General features: G+C 38.9%; 1 protein-coding gene across 1 annotated transcript in view; it reads left to right on the top strand.

Moving 5' to 3' along the window:
- Positions 1-22,400, top strand: part of CYP19A1 (cytochrome P450 family 19 subfamily A member 1) — a 44,215-nt gene extending 21,815 nt beyond the window's left edge. The window contains exons 3-10 of the mRNA XM_032778644.1: positions 1,606-1,756; positions 6,278-6,432; positions 10,325-10,501; positions 11,396-11,510; positions 14,482-14,596; positions 15,310-15,472; positions 19,167-19,408; positions 21,462-22,400. Coding sequence (XP_032634535.1) covers positions 1,606-1,756; positions 6,278-6,432; positions 10,325-10,501; positions 11,396-11,510; positions 14,482-14,596; positions 15,310-15,472; positions 19,167-19,408; positions 21,462-21,713 — 1,370 coding nt within the window. The 3' untranslated portion in view covers positions 21,714-22,400. The remainder of the gene's footprint in view (positions 1-1,605; positions 1,757-6,277; positions 6,433-10,324; positions 10,502-11,395; positions 11,511-14,481; positions 14,597-15,309; positions 15,473-19,166; positions 19,409-21,461) is intronic.
- Positions 22,401-23,004: the final 604 nt, after the last annotated feature.

Here is a 23,004-nt window from a genome sequence, read left to right as displayed (position 1 = left end):
GCCCCCAAACTTTGTGCATTAAAATTTGTTTGGTCAGCTAAAAGTATCACATTATTTATTTTCTTCAGATCTCTCCTTGTGTGCATCTGATAGTATGTAATTTTAAGCATGGTATCTAGATATTTATAGTCTGGATTATTTTCATGGATGTTTTAGAGCTTCTCATTTTGTTATTGTTGCAAATGTTAGAGCTTTGAAAGATGATTTCTGCTCAAAACAAGCCTAATTTAGAAGAGAGGGTCATTTTGGAGCTCTTTGGTTACCCACCTTTTCCCATGTATCTAACACTAAAGAACCACCCTTTATGGACCAACATCAAAAGGTCTCCCATTTAGATGACCCTTGTTGCTAGGTTTTCAGGAACATATGTAGATGTCACTTGTTCAGTTTATTCTCCATTAGGTACAGGATAATAAATTTCCATAAACTGGAACATAGTGCACTGATGTAAATAAGGAATAGCTGTTCAAATTAATGGGATTACACCTGAGTAAAGTTAATTGAGAGCAGACCCAGGCAAACTATCTTTGAATAACCCTTATTCATGGAGAGTTCAGAGAATACTGGTAAAGCATTTGCAGAAGGTTATGTAGTCCAGCCTGAATGCTTTATGGGATTAACCAGGAGAGATAACAGCATTCATTTGCCTTAAATTTACAGTTAAATAATCCTGGCTTCTGATTCCTGTTCATAAAGGTTGGTGTCTTGAGGTATTTGTACATATTGTGAACATAATACGTGAAACTTTTCTTTAAGTACTTTCCTTGCTTTCTTTCATGTCTCTGAACAAATCCCAAGACATTACAGCAGGCAAGCCAGACTGACCATGTAGAACAGAGGGGGCTCCCTTTAGAACAGGTTCCTTTAGCCATTCTAAGACTCTTTCCCCACTCTTTTTCCCCCAAGGGGACAAATTTTGCTTTAAATTACACTAGTGCATGTCTGGAATCACTCTACTGAAGTCAATGGAGTTATTCTAGATTTACACCATTGGAACTCAGTTCAGAATCTTAACCATTGACTAAATTTAGATGATTTCGTTCTGAGCTCTTACACTAGAATGTTGCTTTCCATAAACTCATTAAGTAGAATGCTCTTATACAGACCCATCCTCTAAAACTGTATTTTCCTCATTTACTATTCTTTATATTAAAAGAAAGCTAGGAAGTTGACTTTTGTAGGTGATATTACAGTCTAACAAAGGACCTTGTCACTAAAACTATTTGTTAAATTTGCAAGTGCATAAACAATAGTATGATGTCATTGTTCTTTGAACTATTTCTTATTCCTTTGCCTTGTTACCCACCCACTATACCTCTAAATGAAAACCACCCCATAGTCATCTGCTTGAAGCATCAGAAAAAGGTTCAGAGTCTAGTTTATTACGTGCACATAGAATGTACATCAGACTCAGGATCAAGCTGCTGTGGATATAAAACTGTCAACTCTGCAGATACTGGTGTTCCTATATCAGGTTTGTATGAGTCAATTTTATGTGAAATCAAGTGTCCAATAGGCTCTGTGACTTGGTGTTAAAGATCCTTTGCATACTGATATATTTTCTAATCCGTTGTTAAAATTTATATTTTTTAACCTTTTCCTTAGGGCCTGGTTTCTGTATGGGAATTGGTCCCCTCATTTCACATGGGAGATTCCTTTGGATGGGAGTGGGCAATGCCTGCAACTATTACAATAAGATGTATGGAGAATTTATGAGAGTCTGGATCAGTGGAGAGGAAACACTCATTATTAGCAAGTAAATCTTTGTTCTCTCTCTCTCTCTCTCTCTCTCTCTCTAATAATATAAAGAATATTTTGCAACTTTTTGCCAGGCACTTTGTTATATTAGAATTATTTCATGATTTTCAAAATTGTTTCTCACTAACAGGAATCGTATGTCTTGTGCTGTTTGCTGACCTCTCTTTTTTTGGGTGCAGCTTCTAAATATCAGTTCTTATATATTACAGGCTTGACCCTGTGCCACTGAAGTGCATGGGAATTTTGCCACGTATTTCAATGGAACAGGGATCAGGCCCTAAGGCCCAATCCTATAAGCACTTACTCTCACTTGTCCTGCCATTGATTGTAATAGGATTACTGAGTATAAGACACTATAGAAGAACATTGATAGCTTGCAGGATCAAACCAAAAATTAATTTCATAAAGCCTCATGGAGATCTTTCTCAAAATGGGAGTAAAAACTGAAGATTATGGCCCCAATTCAGCAAGATACTTAAACATATTCCTGAAGTTTTGTATAATCTCACTGGAATCAATGGGACTACTCATGTGCTTCAATTAGACATTGTTAAACACATTGCTGAATCAGAGCACGTAGTTTTACTAGCTGCAATAGAGGTGGGGGTTTTGCTTTTTGGGGGGTGTTTTTTTTATTGGACATTCTGTGCACTCATAATAAGGATGAGGATTTTTCCATATGTGAAAACTCTAACAAAGTCTTCCACACAGAAACAACAACAAAAACAACTGTTGGATTAGCGGTTCTAACTACTCTGGATCCAGATATGTCAATCATGTAAAAGTCAGAGCCAGCTTGTTGCAAGACATTGTAGTCCAGGGAAATGAGCTCTAATGCTGGTGCTATCACTGACTTTGTACAGATCTGGGCAAGTCATTTCACTTTTCTGTCTCTGTCATCACCAGGAGGTAGAAACTATGAGAATGCTACCCACCCTCCTGACCAGATATAGGAGTAGTGAGAATTCCTTATTTTATGTCCATACAATGCTTAAAACATGTCAGACCGGGGCAGCTCTAGACATTTCGCCACCCCAAGCCTGCGGGAGATCCACCGGAGCCGCGGGACCAGCGGCCCCTCCGCAGGCATGCCGCTGAAGGCACCCTGCCTGCCGCCCTCCCGGCGACCGGCAGAGCGCCCCCCACAGCATGCCGCCCCAAGCACATGCTTGGCGTGCTGCGGCCCGGAGCCGCCCCTGTGACAGACTGTGTAAATGCAAAGTGTTCTTATTGTTCTCTTTCACTATTTGATTCAAGTCTATAAGAAAAAATCAGATACAAAATCAATGCAGTAGATGAATCAGACTCCACAATCATTACCTCAGCTTTGGTCAGGATTGCCTCTCACTTAAAAACCTTGATAGGACATGGAAAACTAATATTTAAAAATCCTTTACAATGTCAGTAGAGCATTTGCAGTGGTTCTTATGGCCTGTCACAGTTAAAGAGCAAGATCTGAGCTCTGTAAAAATACAGGTACAGTCCTGCTCCCTTTAAAGCAATTGAACTTTTGCCATCAACTTCACTTAGATTAAAAGCAGATGCACAGAGGGGTTTGCAGTGTCTGCAATACAATTTACATAGTTTCCTCCGGGCTTTGACTGCATAATTTTATAATGAAATATGATTTTATAGCTTCCATCAGCAAAATCCAGCCCAATGTTAATAGCTACCTTTCACTCTATCTCTCTGCTCAGACAGTAGCAAATCCTGAAATCCTCATTTAGGGCCACTCTGTTATTGGCCCTTAGATGAGTGTACAGGTTGGAAAAGAGCATAGGGAGCCTCTCCACATGATTGAACATTTGTGATGGGCCTGTCATCATTCCACTCCCTGAGCACATGGAAGTACACGGACTCTTCCTTCCCTGCACAATCCATCACAATGGATGCCCAGGAGCAATGGGGAGGAAGGGAAAGAGAGCAGGGCAGAAGGGACAAGGGGAATAAGCTGCACTCCCTGAAAGGCTGTAGCTCTGAGCACAATCCCCTGGCAGAATCCTTGAGGCAGAATTCCTCTCTGATTATGTTCCTCTGCTCTACCCTGTACTTTAATCCTTTCTCAATCTTTACTCAGGCAAAACTCCCAAAGTGAAATCGTGGCCCCATTAAAGGCAATAGCAAAAGTCCATTGTCTTCACTCAGGCCATGATTTGCAGTGAGAGTTTTGTCTTAGTTAACGCTGCATAAGGATTTCAGGATTTGGTCTCTGAAGCGTGCGTGGCATGAAAAGTGGCTGGCTGTTTGATCTCTGCCAGTTTCACTCTTCCTTTCTTTGGCGTCTTTGATCTGATCATTTTGTGCTACTGGATCAGCATTTCTAAGCAGCGAGCTCCCTCTATAGGAAATCAGGTTCCAAAGTAGTAATGCTGATCGAGCCCAGTTTGCCAGAGCATGATAACTGAATAAGCAAGGTTAACAGAAAAAGAGAAGGGTATGTTCTAGTGGTGGTAGGTTTTTTTATTATTTAGGGTTGGTTTGACACATACTTTGTTTTTGTAATATTTCTTCTTTGGTTTTATGTATATGAGTAATTCTAATCTCTGCTAATTAATTAGTAATTTTATAGGCATTATATTAAACATATGAAAGCAAAGAATTGTAATGTAGCTAATTACCATATACTGGTAAAGCAACATCCTTGTTATATTGTGCATTCACTGTGGCTACATAGTTAGATCAGGCACTGAATCAATGATGCGTGTTGTGCACTATGGGCTGCATCTTGCAAGGCAATGAGCATTCTGGCTCTGATCCAGGAAAGCAGCTAAAGGTCCGTAGGGCTCAGAACCTTGCTGAATTGAGCCCTATGAAACTGGAAAACTGAGGTCACGTTTATTGCTCTCTAAGGAGCACCCTTGTGAGAGACTCTCCTTATTCTCCGATGGGTAGTGTTTATGTTCAGATAGCAGAATTTTATTACGCACGAATATTTGTGTTTTCATCACGGGTTTGCCAATGATCAAAGATCTATAAAATGTGTAGGTGGCAGTATATGCCTGCCATGATTGATGGGATCTAACATCTGCGCATTTTAATCCATCAAAGACAGGCTATGCAGTGTTGCAGTCCCATAGCTTTTGGCTGAGCCTGTCAAAATGATCAGAATATGACTGTGGTCCTAAGAAGAGCTGGGTGAAAAGTAGAGAGAAAATTCAGAACCATTATGCTGAATTCCAAATCACATTAAAATATGGGCATAAAAGGAAACTTCAGTTTGGACAATTATCTGTTGCAAGTCATAGCTCCGACAGGGTCAATAGTTCAAAATCGTTACATTCATCACAACATTTGTGTTTTCACAAGAGTATGGTACATTAATTTTGGATGGAAGCAGCAGTAGTTTATAAAGGCTGGATCATCTATTCAGAAAACAAATAAATACCATGTGATTTGGGTGACCAAACAGAGATTCCTTAGCAACACTCACTACTTTTGGTTTGTTCCTAACCCACATTAATGGAGATTGGTTTATGCTCTAAAGCATGAGAATTTATACCCCTTCCAAAACTTTGGGGTATGTTAGTTTTGTCTTTAATCTTTCCTATTGCCAATTAGTGCTAATGGTCTGGTAGTTTTTAAGATGTGAAAGCCTGTCCACTAGGGAACACCAGCTCATTTCATTTAGGTCACCGAGAAGCTGTTAGATGATAACAATTTCCAGTTATTTGGACTGGATTTCAACTGGTGACCAAGAAAATCTCACTCTATTAATGTGCCTGGGGCTAGTTAACAGATGCAGGGGGTTGTATTTTCAGTATCAGACACAACCTTCCCAAACACAATACTCTGCATGAATAAAACACGCCACCACATTCCAAGGGTAATTAGTGTGTGTATATATAAAGGTTTCCAATTATGTACTACCATGCAATCCCTTGTGGAACTCACTGCTGTAAGAGATTATTGAGGAACAGATCTTAACAGAAATCATTCAAGGATGAGACACATAAGAATAATAAGAACATCATTCTCAATTACATTGAGCAGTAACAAAATTAAAAATGTACAGATGTTATCAGTCCTCTTGATTCAATATGAAAGGCAACCAAAAACTGTCTAGGGTGAAGAAACAACTTCCTCTATAGACATGGTATTGCATAACTGCCATCAAATGTTTTGCATCTGCTTTTGAAGAATCTGATGCTGGCCATTGTCAGAGACAGTATGACAAAGTCTATGTTCCTATAGATTTCTATGCATCTTCACTCTTTACTCCAGTTGAATTTCTGAGGCAGTCAATTGCCATTTTACTGAGAAAACAGTGCATGCCTAGCCTCGTGTATAAAAAAAAATGTACTTATAAAAATAATGCCGTGCATCATGCTATCAATCAGATCATGGCTTTTAAAGAATCGCATATATAAGAAATAACATCAATGTTGCATGCACAGTATGTTTGAGCTGAAAGTGCTTTGTCTCTCTCAAGCGATCAACACCTCAGAAGACTGGGCCTGAAGTAGAGTAAGTCAAATTAAAGAGATAGTATTTACAAAAGGATCTTTTTTTTCTTTCCCAGATCCTCCAGTATCTTCCATGTAATGAAACATGGGCAATATATCTGTAGATTTGGAAGCAAGCTTGGGTTACAATGCATTGGCATGCATGAAAATGGTATTATATTTAATAATAACCCAGCACTCTGGAAAGAAATTCGACCTTTTTTCACCAAAGGTAAGTTATTATGTATTTCTATATTTACTACATCTACTGTACCATATATTTTGTGCTTTTGAAATTCTGGGATTGGAATTTTGTGTAAGTATAAGGAGCCATTTTTCCTTCTCTGACCCTCCCCCCAAAATATTTCAGTCTTCTTTCCTCACTCATCTTGATTCTCATGACTCTAGAGAAGGACTTGCAATAACTTTGCAAACTCCTAATTTCCTCTAAGCAAATCCTAATTATGTCCCACAAGCCAGATTTGACTATTTTTACATTTGTGGCCCGGTATTCATCTCAGTTCAAGTGGCAATTTTGTAAGAATATTTATTTAACTAAAAGGTTCTGTATCCCAACTTCAATTGATTTCAAAGAAACTTCACTCCTACCATAATTTAAAATGTGTTCATCATTTCAAAATGAATTTAAGAGCACCGTGCAGCAGGAATCATTAATTGTTTTAGAACATTGAAAATCAGGGCAGTAACAGGGTCAGCTGAGAATATCAACTTACTTGCTCTGTAACCCGGCCCAAACTCAAAAAGGAAATCTGAGGTGCTATGACAATACTAAACGATGGGGCCCAGATCTGCAGCAGTATTGAAATGAATGGATGTTAAGTGCCTAAATTCCTTTGAGAATCTGGGCCTGAAGCTTTATTTTAAGGCTGTACAACCTTTGTCATTTTGGGCTCATATGGTGTCAACAATCCTAAACTGTCAGTTTTCAGCTGTAGACTTTTTATAACGTTTGGGGGTCAATTGAACCTAACAACTTTAATGATTCCAACAAAACTTGCAGGTTTCTTAACAAAACTACTGAGTTTCAATAGTTCCCTCATTACTTTGTCCTTCTGCAACCCCCCATAATTCAAGAAAGGCTGTGGGCTCACAGCTACTGTACAGCTCCTTGTGGTGATTTTGGGGCCTGATTTAAGAAGCTGAAAAGACGTGAAGTGTTAAAGTATTAATGTGCCATCATTCTAAGTTTTCTATACTATTATTTTTCTTCCACCCCCTATTTTGTGATTTTATTCCACATCTGCACCCTAGTGGATACTGTTGCTGAAAAATATCAGCTGGTTCCAATTGGGATAAGATTTTGGTTCGATTGGTCTACTCAGTCCTGGGCTAGTATACATCTAATTACACAAATGTTCACCAACTGAGTTACAGTGGGGACCTCCTCCCCTCCCATTCACCACTGTGTCAATCACCTGTCCCAATATATGATAGCTTAACATCCTTAAGGCAACTACAGACATTGCGTACATCGAAGAGTAGTGTAAGAATTTAGTGCATGATTTTCAAACACACTCAGAATTGGCTTAAGTTTACTCCCATTAAATGAACTGTAAAATTCTCATTGACTTCTTGGGCGCAGAGTTGACTAAAGCTTTTAAAAATCCCACCCGTAACATTTTTAGGTTGGAATAAATGGTCATTTTTCACAGTGGAGAGAGAGATAAATAGTGGGGTTCCCCCAAGGATCTGTACTGGGATCAGTGCTTTTCAACACATTCATTAATGATTAGGGTCCTACCAAATTCATAGTCAATTTTGGTCAATTTCATGGTTGTAGGATTTTTAAAATGGTAAATGTCATGATTTCAGCTATTTAAATCTGAAATGTCACGGTATTGTAACTGTAGAGGTCCTGACCCAAAAAGGAGTTGGGCAGGGGGGTGTTTCTGCACGGTTATTGTAGGGAGGGTTGTGGTAGTGCTACCCATACTTCTGCACTGCTGCTGGTGGCACTGCCTTCAGAGCTGGGCAGTGGGAGAGTGACGGCTGCTGGCCGGGAGCCCGGCTCTGAAGGCAGAGCCACCACCAGCAGCAGCACAGAAGTAAGAATGCCATGGTATGGTATTGCCACCCTTACTTCTGTGCTGCTGCCTGCAGAGCTTGGCCCTCAGTCAGCAGCCACCACTCTCCAACCACCCAGGTCTGAAGGCAGCAGCACAGAAGTAAGGGTGGCAATACCATGACCCCCCCCCTAAAATAACCTTGCAACCTCCCTGCAATGCCCTTTTGGGTCAGGACCCTCAATTGGAGAAACCTGGTCTCCCCCATGAAATCTGTACAGTATAGGGTAAAAGCACCCACAAGATCACATTTCACAGGGGAAGACCAGATTTCACAGTCCATGATGCGTTTTTCATGGCCATGAATTTGGTAGGGCCCTATTAATCTAGAAAAGGAGGTAAAAAGTGAGGTGGCAAAGTTTGCAGCTGATACAAAATTACTCAAGATAGTAAAGTCCAAAGCTGACAGTGAAGAGTTACAAAGGGATCTCACAAAATTTGGTGACTGGGCAACAAAATGGCACATGATTCAGTGTTGATAAGTGTAAAGTAATGCACGTTGGAAAACATAGTTCCAACTAAACATACAAAATGATGGGGTCTAAATTAGCTGCTACCATTCAATAAAAAGATCTTGGAACTAGTATAGATAGTTCTCTGAAAATATTTGCTCAATGGGCAGTGGCAGTCAAAATGTTAGGAACCATTAGGAAAAGAATAGATAAGACAGAAAATATCGACACAACTATATAAATCTATACTCCTACCTAGAGCACTGAATGCAGGTCTGGTCACCCTGTATCAAAGATATGTTAGAACTGGAAAAAGTACAGAGAATGGCAACAAAAATTATTAGGGGACTGGAACAACTTCCATATAAGAGAGATTGAAAAGACTAGGACTGTTCAGCTTACGAAAAAAGAGACAACTAAGGAGGGATGTGATAGATGTCTATAAAATTATGAATGGTGTGGAGAGAGTGCTATCTACCCCTTCACATAACACAGGAGCCAGGGGTCACCCAATGCAATTAATAGGCAGCAGGTTTAAAACAAACATAAGAAAGCACTTCACATAACAGTCAACCCGTAGAACTCATTGTCAGTGGATATTGTGAAGGCCAAAAGAATAACTGGGTTCAAAAGAGAATTAGATAAGTTCATGAAGGATAGGTCAGGGATGCAACCCCACACTCTAGGTGTCCCTAAGCCTCTGACTGCCAGAAACTGCAACTAGATGGATCACTCAATAATTGCCATGTTCATTCCCTCTGAAGCATCTGGTACTTGCCAGTCAGAAGATGGGGCACTGGGCTAGACAGACCATTGGTCTGAGCCAGAATGGCTGTTCTTATGTTCTTTTAATACAATATAGCATCTAGTAGTAAGATAGACAAGCCACCATGTGGCTGGCTAGCTTTCTACAGACCACCAGCAAGTGCTCTGTAGACAACCTATAGTCCATGTGAAAACAACCATCCTGGCAAAAATCAGAAGATACCTTTAGAAACCAGTATAGACTAGATGAAAGTCTACTGGAATTTTATAGAAAGTGGGCAGATGATGAGGTAAACGTTATTACTAGAGCTTTGTTAAAATTAGAAAATGGAGAAGAATTGAATAGAATTTGGTTTATGTAGCATCTTTCATACTCGGATATTCCAAGTTGTTTTACTAAATCATGACAGGTGCTGACCACCACAGCTACTGAAGTCAATGTGAATTGTTGCCCAGCTCCTTTCTAAATCTGGTAATTTACTCAGGTGCATAAATATGGATCCAGGTACCTAACAAAGGCACCAGGGATTGAAAATTCCAGCTTAATTAAGCCTCACCACTGTGTTAACTATTATAATAGTAATGGCCGGGGAATGGAAACATATATTTGCTTTGATTTTACATTTTGCTATTTTAATCAATATGTCCAAAGTGGGATTTTTTTAAAAATCAGAGGATAGGTTACAAAGCTAAAAATTATGAAAATACTGTATTCCAATTATTTTGGTAACATCATCTGTTACAACTTTATTGCCACTGGGTGAATAATACAGATAACATGAAAGTTAAACAATCTTCTGACTATTTTATATATACATTTCAGCTTTGTCTGGTCCAGGTCTCGTGCGTATGATAGCAATTTGTGTTGAATCAACAAAAGACCATCTGGACAGATTGGCGAATGTGACTGCTGGACTGGGAAACATCAATGCGCTGAATTTTATGAGACAGATCACACTGGACACTTCTAACACACTCTTTCTAGGGATCCCTTTGGATGGTACAGATACAATTCTTATATCATAATGGGTCCACTTTTAAGGTGCATATTCATGCAAAATTTCCCATTGCCATGAACGGGGAGTTTTGCCTGAGTAAGTACATCAGGGTCTGGCTCTAATATTCAGTTTTTAATAACACTGTCAGATTTGATTGCAATTAATTCTAATCACAAGCAAGAGCTTAAAATGGTGTTTAAATACCTGTATTCAGTTTTTAATCCTGACATGACCCCTGTATCGAGAAGTAACATCTGCATCTTGACAATTTGGCTAGTTTTCCAGTATTCCTAGCAATCACAATATAGTCAACAAAGTAATCCACTCTTTATGTTTGCAGCATGCCTACAATAGAAGAAGTACCAAATTGCCAGCTGCAGAATGTTTGTTGGCAGACAAAAAGTTATGAAATCTGCAAAACAAGATTTCCATGTATATAGCGGCACCTATCCCAAGATTATATGCACTTAAGAATCAGAATAAACTTTCCACTGAGCTAAACTTTCACCTGCAAGTTTTCCACTCATTTGTATTCTTCCACGCACCATCACTCCACTTGTGTGGGAGATGACCTGGCATTGGTTATCACATTGCAGTCTCCTTTCAGCTGAAGGGCCTTTTTTTGACAAAGAACTGCATACTCTGCACAGGATTCTAAAAATATTTCATGCTGCTATTTATCACATATTAAAACAAAGTATTTGAATGTCAGTAATGACAATGCCATGCCAATAAAAGAGAAATATGATATTGAAACCCTACTTTTAAGGCCTGATCAGAATCCCATTGACTTCAGCAGGAGCAGGCCTTTATTGTGAAGTTTTGGGTGACATTTATGTGAACTAGCTATTGAAGTTTACATTTTACATTGCTGTTTGTTTATTTTTAATTTTCAGAAAATGCCATTGTGCTTAAAATTCAGAACTACTTTGATGCTTGGCAAGCACTTTTGCTGAAACCTGACATCTTCTTTAAAATTTCTTGGCTGTACAAGAAATATGAAAAGTCAGCGTAAGTATCAATGGTTTTACAAATCACCCGAATACCATAGATCATTCCTTCCTAGGGTCACTCTTACTTGTCAGTTTTCTCTGTTTTTAAAAATGAATGAGAGGAACCATTCAGTTTAATTCAATTTAGTCTTGGTTTCTCTGCTGAGACACACATTAGTGCTAACTCAGGTGTAAAACTCAACATCATCAGTTCACTTCACACAGGTAATGACATGCCATCTTATGGTATCTACTTTCACTTACTACCTAAGCAACCAGGGCTCCAACAGTAACCTAGAAGGCTGGCAATTCTTTGAGTCAGCAAGTCCTTTTTATAGTCATGGCAATATAGTGAATGTTAAGTTAGTGAGTCAGTATAATCCTGCTTGTTGGTGCTTATATCTTTGCCAAAATTCTTCATTTTAGATTTAAACTTAGCATTTATCATGCTAGTTGTCATCTCTGATGGATCTTTTCCCTTAAATAGGAACACATTAATTTTGCCATCTTTCTTTTTGAAGTCAACAAACACAAAAAACAACCAAAACCTTTTCCACTGAGTTTTCATGGTCTCCTTTGTTTTCCTCTGCTGAAAGATAACTGATTATAAAACAAACTTGCAGCACTTCATCCTTACTTGGACTGATGTCCTTGACAGTCTGATAAAATACTCACTATAAAGCATGTGTAATAAGTATTTTTTCATACTATTGTGTCACAAGGACTTAGGGGATTTAAAGGAAGGAAGGCTATCTACCCTGGTGGAAATTCTGTCCCCAGAGAAGTCAATGGCAAAATTCACATAGAAAGTGAAATCCTGTCTCCAGTCAATTTCTAAAATACCAACATTAGTCACTACACAACGGTATGTATGATACCAAAGCTTTACTGAATATGTCTTATGGAGATAACTGTGGTGACTTAGATACTACTAGATGGCAACGATAGGCAATTGATAAATTTTTAGTGGCCACTACTTCCTACTATGAATGTGACAGACTCCTAAACCTAAAGTGAACTGAATTAGACAACCGTAGCATACCATGGTTTTCCATAGGTTTCTGATTCAACTGGAAGGGAAGCCCAGGGGTTTTCAGGACTTCCCACATTCAGTATTTCCACACACATTGTATTGACTACAGAAATTTTAATCCCTCTACAATGGTTGTTGTTAAAATGGCTCTATCACTATACATAAAATAAGTGTGCCTTTTTGGGGATTCCCCTGTCACAAAGAGGACAGTCAAATCGCACACTGGAAAACCTCAAATATAGTGCCAGTAAGACACACCCACTCACAATAGAAAGTCATGATTTTGCATCATCATTTTTACTGGGCATATCCTAAATATTTCAAAATTTTTCAAAAATCTAAGAATTCCAACCAATTATACAGCCAGTTAAAACCCCCAAAGTAAATTCCATGAAAACATTGCTGTCTTTTACCAGGAAAAAATCCACTAAATTTTGAAAAACTATTGTTTAAAATTTAAATTTGGGAAATTTTGACTAACTCTACCAAATATGGACCATTTCTTGTAACTGTCTAACCCTAACCAGCATCAGTCCCTATATTCCAAATGTGTTATCATGGCCTAATGATTAAAACAATATGGTTCAGCCTTAGAAGAAATCCACCTTTGGGAAATGTCAATAGTAACTTCCTAAACGACAAAAAGAACAGGAGTACTTGTGGCAGACTAACAAATTTATTTGAGCATAAGATTAGGGCTATGTCTACACTTGCAGAGTTTTTGCGCTGTTAGTTTCAATGGTGATAGTGAACCAGTGAAAGAAAAGCACTGGTTTGGGTACTCACTTAACACTCTCTCTGACACCTGTGGAAGTTAGATTTGCAGCACTTCCATCTCCAATGAGAGCAGCACACTGAAGGCAACTATCCCACCGTGCAGCTCTCTCCATTTTGACGATAGGTCTTGTGGGAAGGGGGGAGGGTAATCCTGGGGCATCCTGAATCCCTGAACAGCCTCCTGTCCCCAAACACTGATCAGCTTCAGTAGCTCAGCATTGCTCCAAGCAGTGGATCATTTGCTCCGTGGAGCAGGCACTCACCTGGCCAGATAAGTGAGCATTTCCCAAGAAAACAGAAAGGGGAGTTTCAAAGTTCCTGGGACTTTACAGGGAGACAGATGGATGTCTGTTTACCTGGTTGCAGAGCTCCTGACCAGAGTAGTCACCTAGGCACTGTGGGATATCCTGCAGAGGCTAAAAGCTGTGTAAACAGTAAGAACGTGTGTCTCCACTTGCACATCACCATAAAAGCATCACCAGTAAGAGCTGTACGCCTCTCGTGGAGGTGGTGAAACTTCTGAGTTTCACTGCAAAGTCTTTGGCAAGTGTAGACGCTACCACGGTTTTTGCACAAAAAAGGGACTTTTCCTGCTTTAAATGGCAAGTGTAGACATGCTCTTAGTCACTCATACGAACAGCAGAGCTTCTTTATCTCCTTTATGCAATCCCATAGAAAGAATACAAGAGTTCAGTTGAAAGGAGTGAGCAATAAATGTAGAACAAATAAAAGGCACTACTACTTCATTCAGTGTATAGTCAAGTTGTGAAATTCCTTGCCACATTTTCATCGTCTAATTATGGTCATGAATTTTTTTCCTCTCTCATGTACAGCATTTTACAGTAGGCTACCTGTTCTGTGGGTTTGCCCACCTTCCTCTAGATCAGCCTGTATTGGACACTGCTAGAGACGTTTTACCTTACTTGATGGACCAATCTGGTCTGGCAAGGCAAATGTATGCTCATATAGCTTCACTATAAGAACAGCAGTCACTTTTCACTCCTCTAGAGGCAATCTGCCTTGTTTTACTGCTTCACTACAGAATTATCTGAATGTTTTTGGTTGTCTGTTTTATTGTTACATTTCTTGTCCAATATAGTCTTACATTTCCCATCCTGCATTACTAAGCACTAAAATATCACAGACGTTTATAGATATAATGGGTTCTATCTGTTTTCAGCAAGGATTTGAAAGAAGCAATTGAAATCTTAATAGAACAGAAACGACAGAGACTTTCCACTGTTGAAAAATTGGAAGAGCACATGGACTTTGCATCACAACTGATTTTTGCACAGGTATTGAGAATATGAACAAAATATGAATTTATCCAAAATGCTCGTTACCAAGAACAAAATGGGATTTGTAACAGAATTTGACTTAATCTATATAGCAGAAAGTAATGTCATTTAAAACTAATACAAATTAATTAGTGTTTGGAGCACCTCAACAAGGTTCCAGGCTTTGAATAGTTGCATCCAAATGTTTGGTTGCTTGTCTGAACCTTTTCAGGTTATATCCACATGCCCAAAGCTCTCAAGCTCATGCCCACATCTCCTCCAGCCTCTCTTTGGCCCATATATTTTCCATTTATATAAACACCTTTTACTCCAAAGAATCCCAAGTGCTTCAGAAATCATATCTATGCAGAATGTCTGCCAACCAAGTACACCCTAATGGAGCATAGCAAGTGAATGGTGCACAGTATTCTCCAGCACAGTGAGTGGAGGAGGAATTTGGATTAAGCACAAACCCTTACTTTTCTTAAAAGTGTTATAGGATCATATACACCAGGCAGGACATTGGTTTTCAGTGCTTCATCTGAGACACACATGAAGTGGATATTACTTCTTTCTCCCAGTACCATACGGACTGAGTAAACTTTGCTAGGACTTGAACCAGTTGTTTCAAGTGAGTCTACATATTCCACATTCTCCCCTTCCTGTTGACATAAGAATCTTTGCTGGAGCTCAAGTTCAGTATTCAATATCTGCCTCCTTAAATTTTGTAGAGCCGTGGAGATCTGACTGGTGAGAATGTGAACCAGTGTGTGTTGGAGATGATGATAGCTGCACCTGACACACTGTCTGTGACTCTCTTCTTCATGCTAGTACTGATTGCAGAGCACCCTAAAGTGGAAGAAGATATGATGAAGGAAATCCAAGCTGTTATAGGTAAGGGCTATCTACAAAGACAATGATGTTGGAAAATAATTATGCTTGAGTAGTGATCTAATCATTTTCAGGGAGAAAAATCTAAAGTTTATTTACTGTAAAGTGGGTGCAATAATTATCTTGCTGCATAATATTGCAAAAAAGGACTTCTGAAGTAGCATTCAAAACTGAGTGGAAAAAATGATAAAAGATAAACTACTAAGGAAATAATAAATGAGTACCAGAGGCAATCTGCTAGAATGATAGGGCCAAATTCAGCCCTCACTTACACCACTATAAACCTGCAGTTACTTCACTGACCTCAATGCAATTATTCTGGATTTACACTGGGGTAACTGAGAGCACAGCTGGTTCATGGTGCTTTTTAGCCACCGATACTGAACTATGAAATTAGGTATGATCTCTTCAGGTAAGCTGAGCTAACAACTATTCACATCATATTATCCCTGTATACATAGTATGCACAGGTAAAAGCTGTTTAAAAATACTACATTCTCTCTGGAAAATTTGAAATTAAGAAATCTATCATGTGAATATTTTCTGCATAGTAGTTAAACCTTTCAAGTAATCAAAAAAGCATTTGGAAGAACGAGAGTCAGAATTTGCAAGTTGATCTATTAGTGGTAAGCTTAATCTTTTATTTTATTTTGGATATGCACTGTAATTAAGATATATTATATGGACACTCCAAAGGATAAATCACCTGCCTTGTGAAAGTACCTCTCTAAGATAGGTGAAGCCACATTTCTAATACTGAAATGAGGCCCCCATTCTGGGAAGCATCCCTCATCAGAGACCACTTTAGCAAGCTCTTAACTTCAGGCCTATACTTAAATCCCAAAGAAGTTAATGGGATTTAAGCATGTGCCTAAATACTTCCTGAATACATATGAATTCAAACATGTGCTTAAGTGCTTTCCTGACTTTGAGCACCTCATTAGTAGAAAGTTTTAGATCAACTGGAGTAAGTTGAAACAAAAGCAACAAAAATGGTTAAATGGCTGAAGAGAATGATGAGGATTTTTAAAACTCTGGTCCATTTTCTGGTCACCTCTGTGAGTGCTAATGAATGGCAGACCCACAAATTATGTTAATATTTTAGTCTTCCCTTTCTTTAATTTCTCTTCCCAGCCTGAACAACAATGTAGATATTCATTACATTCACTCTCCTCCACCGTTATCCCTATCCTTTATTTTGGTTCATTACATTGCTTTTAAATCAAGTTTCATATCTGAAGTAAGTAACACTTGTGAAAAACTATCTTAAGAATATTTTCAATGTTGTCCCAGAGCTTTAGCTAAACGTCACCTGTCACTGTTTACCCCTCCAGCTAGCAAGCTGCATCTGTCTTCTCTTTCTGTATGTGGATGTGTCTGTCTTTCTAATTGGCCACAAGCCTTGTAACCCAGGTGAATCCAGCAAACTCTGCACTTGTATGTTAAGTCAGCACATTGATATCTAAGTGTTGAATCCCATGGGCCATACAAGAGTAACAACAGTTCTCATTAATATGTAGCTGAAAGGCCTCTTTTCACAACTATACTTGGCTTCCTAGAAGCAGTCAGCTATAATTTAATGCCAAAAGGCAGCCTCATATCTATCAACTACAAAATGCCTCAGCAAAACCTACATGTGCCACAATGTATCAGACTGCTGAGTTTTCTAAAGTAAATTGTCTCCTATAATCTCATACACACCAGTGATTTCCCCAGTCAGTGTTGTGTACCTTGGCAAGATGGTAAGTTTTCATTAATTCTTCTTCTTTTACTAATACAGAGTTTTCCTCTCAAATTAAGATCTAACTCTGTTGCCTTAGGGTCCCGTTTTTCAAAAAGACCTGTAATTTTGAAGGCACTCTCATTTGGGAGAGCAGAAGACAGCAGAGAAACTTAAGACAGCAGAGAAACTTTCAGAAGTATTTGTTTCCCTTGAACAAGTGACCGAAAATTTACTTCTCCAAATGCTTAGCTTTCAAACAGTTCCAGTAATTGCCAGGATTCCAAAAAATTCCATGACTGTTTTCAAACCATTCCATTAAAGTTCACTGAAGAGGATAGAGAACTATAGTGAAACAGTGCAAAGATGACAAATAGGTTCAACGGTTAGCTAACTTTTTAAAAAAATAAATGTTTTAGTATAGGATAGTTGTACAATTTGGGCGAGATTCACTGTCCCCTGCACTGAGGGAGTACACGTACAGCTGGGCGGAGAAGGATACTTCCATTTTGAGGAGGTTGAGATTTCCAAGTCTGGTTTTATTACAATTCAGAATGAAACCCAAAAATTTAAAAATGTTCCATGAAATGTTTTCTGCTCATCTGTACAGGGAGACCCCACTCTGAGACAGTCTGTCAGGTGGCCTGCTCCAGTGCAGAGCACCCGAGGAGTTTGGGCTGTCAAGAAGTTGAAATACTGGGAACCAAGGATTCCAGGCTCCCAGCTCCCCATCAGAAGCCCAGATTCTCAAAGAGCCAGATAGGTGAGCTGGCAGGAAACCAGGAAGTTTTCAGATGGAAACCTGCCTGGCAGGCATGTTTTGAAACCCCTGGTACATAGGCTTCCCTTGGAATCCTGCCTGGTTTCCAGTGGAGTTTCGTTTTAATCAACTCATCACCATGAAAGGTTTCAATTTTGTTTTAATCACAATTTCCCAATTCATCATAGTTTTGGGAACTTTTTTCTGACCAGCCATAGCAGGGATCCTGCAGGTGTCTGAAAGGATCTCATACACTACACTTATTTGGTCCTCATCACTGTAAGGTAGATAGAGAGATCAGTAGATCAATCTAAGAGTGGATGGCCCAAAAGTGGGTATTGTACCGCCTGTGGAACTCCTGGTTCCTGGTGGGAATTAAAGTCCTGATCCAATTTCTATTTAAACGAATGAATGCCTTTCCATTGACTCCAACAGGAGTTGAACCAGGGTTCACCTACATGGTGCAGCAATATTTCATAGTTTGAAAATCTTGAACTAGTACTACATTAAAATCCACTAGGGAACTTCTAGAATGACCTAGCAAGGTCTACACGGACCAATTAGTGCTCAACATGTTAGTGCGCTTTCGAAATCACACCTCTATAGTGATTGTTGTCATATTGTGTAGAGAAACTTTCAGGTCTTAGCCCTGTTTTCCTGCCCTCTCCCACTAGTGCAACCCCTAAGAAAGAAAGGCAGTGGAAATGCCAATTGCCTTCTTTGTGTATGTATCCTCATCTTTCAGGAAAGGGCCTTACTGGTGCACTGGAGGTGTAATTTACACACACAGCCTGTGCCACATGTCAGTGAATCTGGGCCTTCAGCTTAAGAAACTATGGCATGTTAAATCAGTTTCATACAAGGCCCTGATCCTGCTCCACTGAACTGAAGCAGTTTTTTGCTATTATCATCAACGGCAGCAGGATTAGAGCCAGACTGTGTGGGAACGAGGCGATTTGGATTTGGGGCAGATCATTTGATTAGTCACTTAGTGTCCATGTGGGTAAACAGTATGGCTGACTTCTGTAATATGAGGCTACACAAAGCCACAAGAACCCATAGACTCCTTGTCACCATGAATCCTGAAAGGAAACAGCATTTTTACTGAATGGTGGGATTTTCAAAACCATTCTCGCATCAACTGCAACATTTCAAATAGCAATCAGATAAAATTACAATAGCAAAATCAACTTCTTTTGTCTGCTTTATTCCTCAAGGTGACAGAGACATACAGAGCAATGACATGTCGAACTTAAAGGTTGTGGAGAATTTTATTAATGAGAGTATGAGATACCAGCCAGTTGTGGATTTGGTCATGCGCAAGGCTTTACAGGATGATGTAATTGATGGCTATCCTGTGAAAAGGGGGACAAACATCATTCTGAACATTGGACGTATGCATAAGCTTGAATTCTTCCCAAAGCCTAATGAGTTTACTCTCGAAAATTTTGAGAAGAATGTAAGTTTCCTGTCTTCTTTCTGATAGGGGATAGAGTATTATTTCTAATTAAAATGGGTCTTCCTCTTATTTGGATCTAGTCCTTTTCACAGGTGAATTTCTCGTTGTCGATGTAAGCACCTGGATGTACATCAGTTTCCATAGCATATTATAATGATTATGAGGGGCTCAGTCATGCATGATGCTGAGCAATACAGCACCATTCCAGCAAGTGCCTCAGTACAGGTTTAAGATTAAGCACACAAGTAGTACCATCAGGGCTAGACTCCTCAGCATGTTGCAGGATTGGGCCCAATGTCAGCTGCAGTATATGAACAGCAAAATTTATTTGCAATCATCTTTTACTATTAAGGGGACTTCTTTGGGCTTTTCTTTTTCTCCTATTCAGAATTTTGGTTTGTCATTAGTTAAATGGCTGTTTTCCATAGTTAGAAATTAGATTATCCAATAAAGAGCTGTTTCAAGTGGTAAAAGTATCTCAAAATAGAAGTGAGGGTTGTATTACTTATAACACAAATTATCTGGTTCCTCAATTTTTAATCAAATTAACTGGAAGTAAGCGGAAGACACTGCAATGCATTCAGCGGCAAAGGACATGGACTATGAAATTTTAAGATCAATTTAGCACTTCTCAGGAGGCACTTAGTATTATCAGGCTTTAATGGTTTGATGCAAGTCTTGATTTCCTTAACTTCAAGAGGTAGCAGGCCCCAAAGCCATGCAACCTTGGAGGGCCTGATACACTCTTCTCCTACAACAGGTACATCCCCATCTTGATGATATAGAGCAAACCTCCGTGCGCTGGTTTTGTGGGTTTTCCCACTATGCAAACATTAATATTAGTATTATGTTTCCCACAGTTTTAGTAGCACCTGTTATATACTCAACTCTGTGTGTGCGCGCGCGTGTGTGTGTGTGTGTGTGTGTGTGTGTACTGTTTTGTTACCTATTCAAACCTTTTATTAACTCTTGGCAAATACCTCCAAAAACATCCACACATAATATTCAAATAAAAAAGTGAACAGAAGAATTCATTTTGAAACCCATTTTGTACTAATTTTTAGTGAATGTTTTAGGAAACGTTTACTGGTGGGGATCTTTGCAGAAACAATTAAGAAAATATAAGAGGAAATTTCCATAAATTAATGTTGAACTGAACCAGAAAAGAGATCCTATGATTTATATTCATCCAGTCAGAGAATAAATAGTATTATGTACTCTATCCAACCAGCCAAAACTAACCAACAAGGCGAATATTTTCATGTTGATAGTCAACTACCAACAATGAACTTTGCGCACAATCTGCAGTCCAAGAATTAATCATTGTAGAAAATTCACAAAGAGAAAAAGTGGCTAAATTTATCAAGTTAATTATTCGCTCTAGACTATTTCATCAATTTTACCCATTAATTCCATTCTAGCCATTTCTCTCGGTGGATTTCTTGATTGCTTTCTAAGCTCATTTTGTTGCTAAAAATATTCCCCTTTGACCAAGTATTTAAAGCAGACTCATTTTCTTGGGATTCATAACTAATGTAACGTGAGCAAAACAATCTGACTTGATGCATTCTGTTTGCCACATAACACACATTGTTCTAATCTAAATGAACAGCAACCCACACCAATCAATAAGTTAACTGAGATATCATCACTGGAATCCAGACACACATTTCCAGATTCCTAGACCAGCTCTTGCCCTCATTCACACCCGTGCAAGACCACTGTAGTCAATGGGATCTACTGACCCTCATTTATGGGCAGAATTTGGCTGCATCACTTTTGCAGTTCCTGAGGTCACAGAATGAGATTGCAATTTTAAATGTTATTTCCACAAGTTTTTTTTATTTGATAATTTTTTCAAAGAAAAGGATAAAAACAAACAAAATGATATTAAGGCCAGGAAGTCTGCATGTGAAAAAAAGATTTAATCCAAAAAGAGTCTGTCTAAAGGTTCCCCATAAAATGCTTAGAGATTTCAATGATATTCTTCATAATTTAATGATGGAAATTGTTCTACGTGCCCTCAATGGACCTTTCTCATTGTTTCACACAGGTTCCTTCTCGCTACTTTCAACCATTTGGATTTGGCCCTCGTGGCTGTGTTGGAAAGTTTATTGCCATGGTAATGATGAAGGCAATCCTGGTGACTCTTCTGAGACGGTATAGAGTACAGACACCGAAAGGAAGAGGCCTTAAGAACATCCAGAAAAGCAATGACTTATCCATGCACCCGAATGAAAGACAGCCCTCATTGGAGATGTTTTTCATGCCAAGAAGAAACGTAGACAAGTGTCAGGATAACTAACAACAGATCAGTAGTGGTCTGAGAGATCTAAGGTTTCTGCTGTTTTAGTCACATTCTGAGAAATGTCCACCCCTCCTAGGTGCTGTCACACATACTCTGAACTAAACATTTTGTTGCTCTTAATGCATTGCTGCTCTACGTGATCACTTGTTCTGCTGCAAAGCAGGACCAGGTTCTGGTCACGATTCAAAACTGATAAATAAGTTTCAAGTATATAGACAAGTGCTGTCTTCAGTTGATGAGATGTTGCATGCAGAAACTGTCATTACTTTTTTTAAAGCATCCAATTCAAACAGAATTCTGTTCTGCTTCTCACACTGTGCAAGTCCTGAGTGCTCCATGCCTGCAGGATTGCGTGATATGGTTGGGGTTGGTTTGGGGTGGGGATTGTTTTGTTTTGGCAGAGTTGGGCCCCTCAAGAAGAATCATCAGCTATTATAACAGTTCTAATTTATCTGTCATCCAAAAACATTTTAGTGACTACTACTAATGTTCATGTAAAGTATGAGAAACACTGAGAAATGTATCAACTGTATCTATCTATACACATCTATAGCAATTACTAAATTCCTCTAAAGGTAATGAGGATATAGCCAGTTTATCAATATACTGTCTATAGCATGAGAAGTTTTGAAACAATTTTTCCCTCTACAATGTTTTTCTTTCTGGTATATTAAACAGATAAGATCAAAGAATGATTAGGTTAGATAACATTTTATTGATTATATTAAATTCTAAAGGTAACAAGAAATAGATAGCATTTGAGACAACTGCAGTAGGTTTCCAAGGTCTCTATTCCCAGAGTCATAGCCACAGCAGCTCCATAAGTGTCTTCACCTCACACCATTAATGCCCAATCATGACTGAAAAGGATGGAGCCCGACACCCAGGAGCTAAGGGAAGAGGGAACAGGTGGAGCACAGCATTCCCCAACCCTGAGGGAAAGCTTTCTCACCTCTCCCGGCTTGTGGGGAGTAGTTCTCCTTCCTCCTCAGCTGTTGCAATGAAAACATATCCTCCTATTTCAATTATTATTATTTATTACATACATTACCATAGCACAGGGGTCAGCAATCTTTCAGAATTGCTGTGCCGAGTCTTCATTTATTCACTGTAATTTAAGGTTTTGTGTGCCGGTAATATATTTTAACCTTTTTAAAAGGTCTCTTTCTATAAGCCTAATATATAATTAAAGTATTGTTGTATGTAAAGTAAATAAGGTTTTTAAAATGTTTAAGAAACTTCATTTAAAATTAAATTAAAATGCAGAGCCCCCCAGACCGGTGGCCAG

The sequence above is a fragment of the Chelonoidis abingdonii genome, chromosome 9 (assembly GCF_003597395.2).
Source record: "Chelonoidis abingdonii isolate Lonesome George chromosome 9, CheloAbing_2.0, whole genome shotgun sequence".
Classification (NCBI taxonomy): domain Eukaryota; kingdom Metazoa; phylum Chordata; order Testudines; family Testudinidae; genus Chelonoidis; species Chelonoidis abingdonii.
Note: the sequence above shows the minus strand (reverse complement) of the source record. Positions and strands in the feature narration are given on the sequence as shown.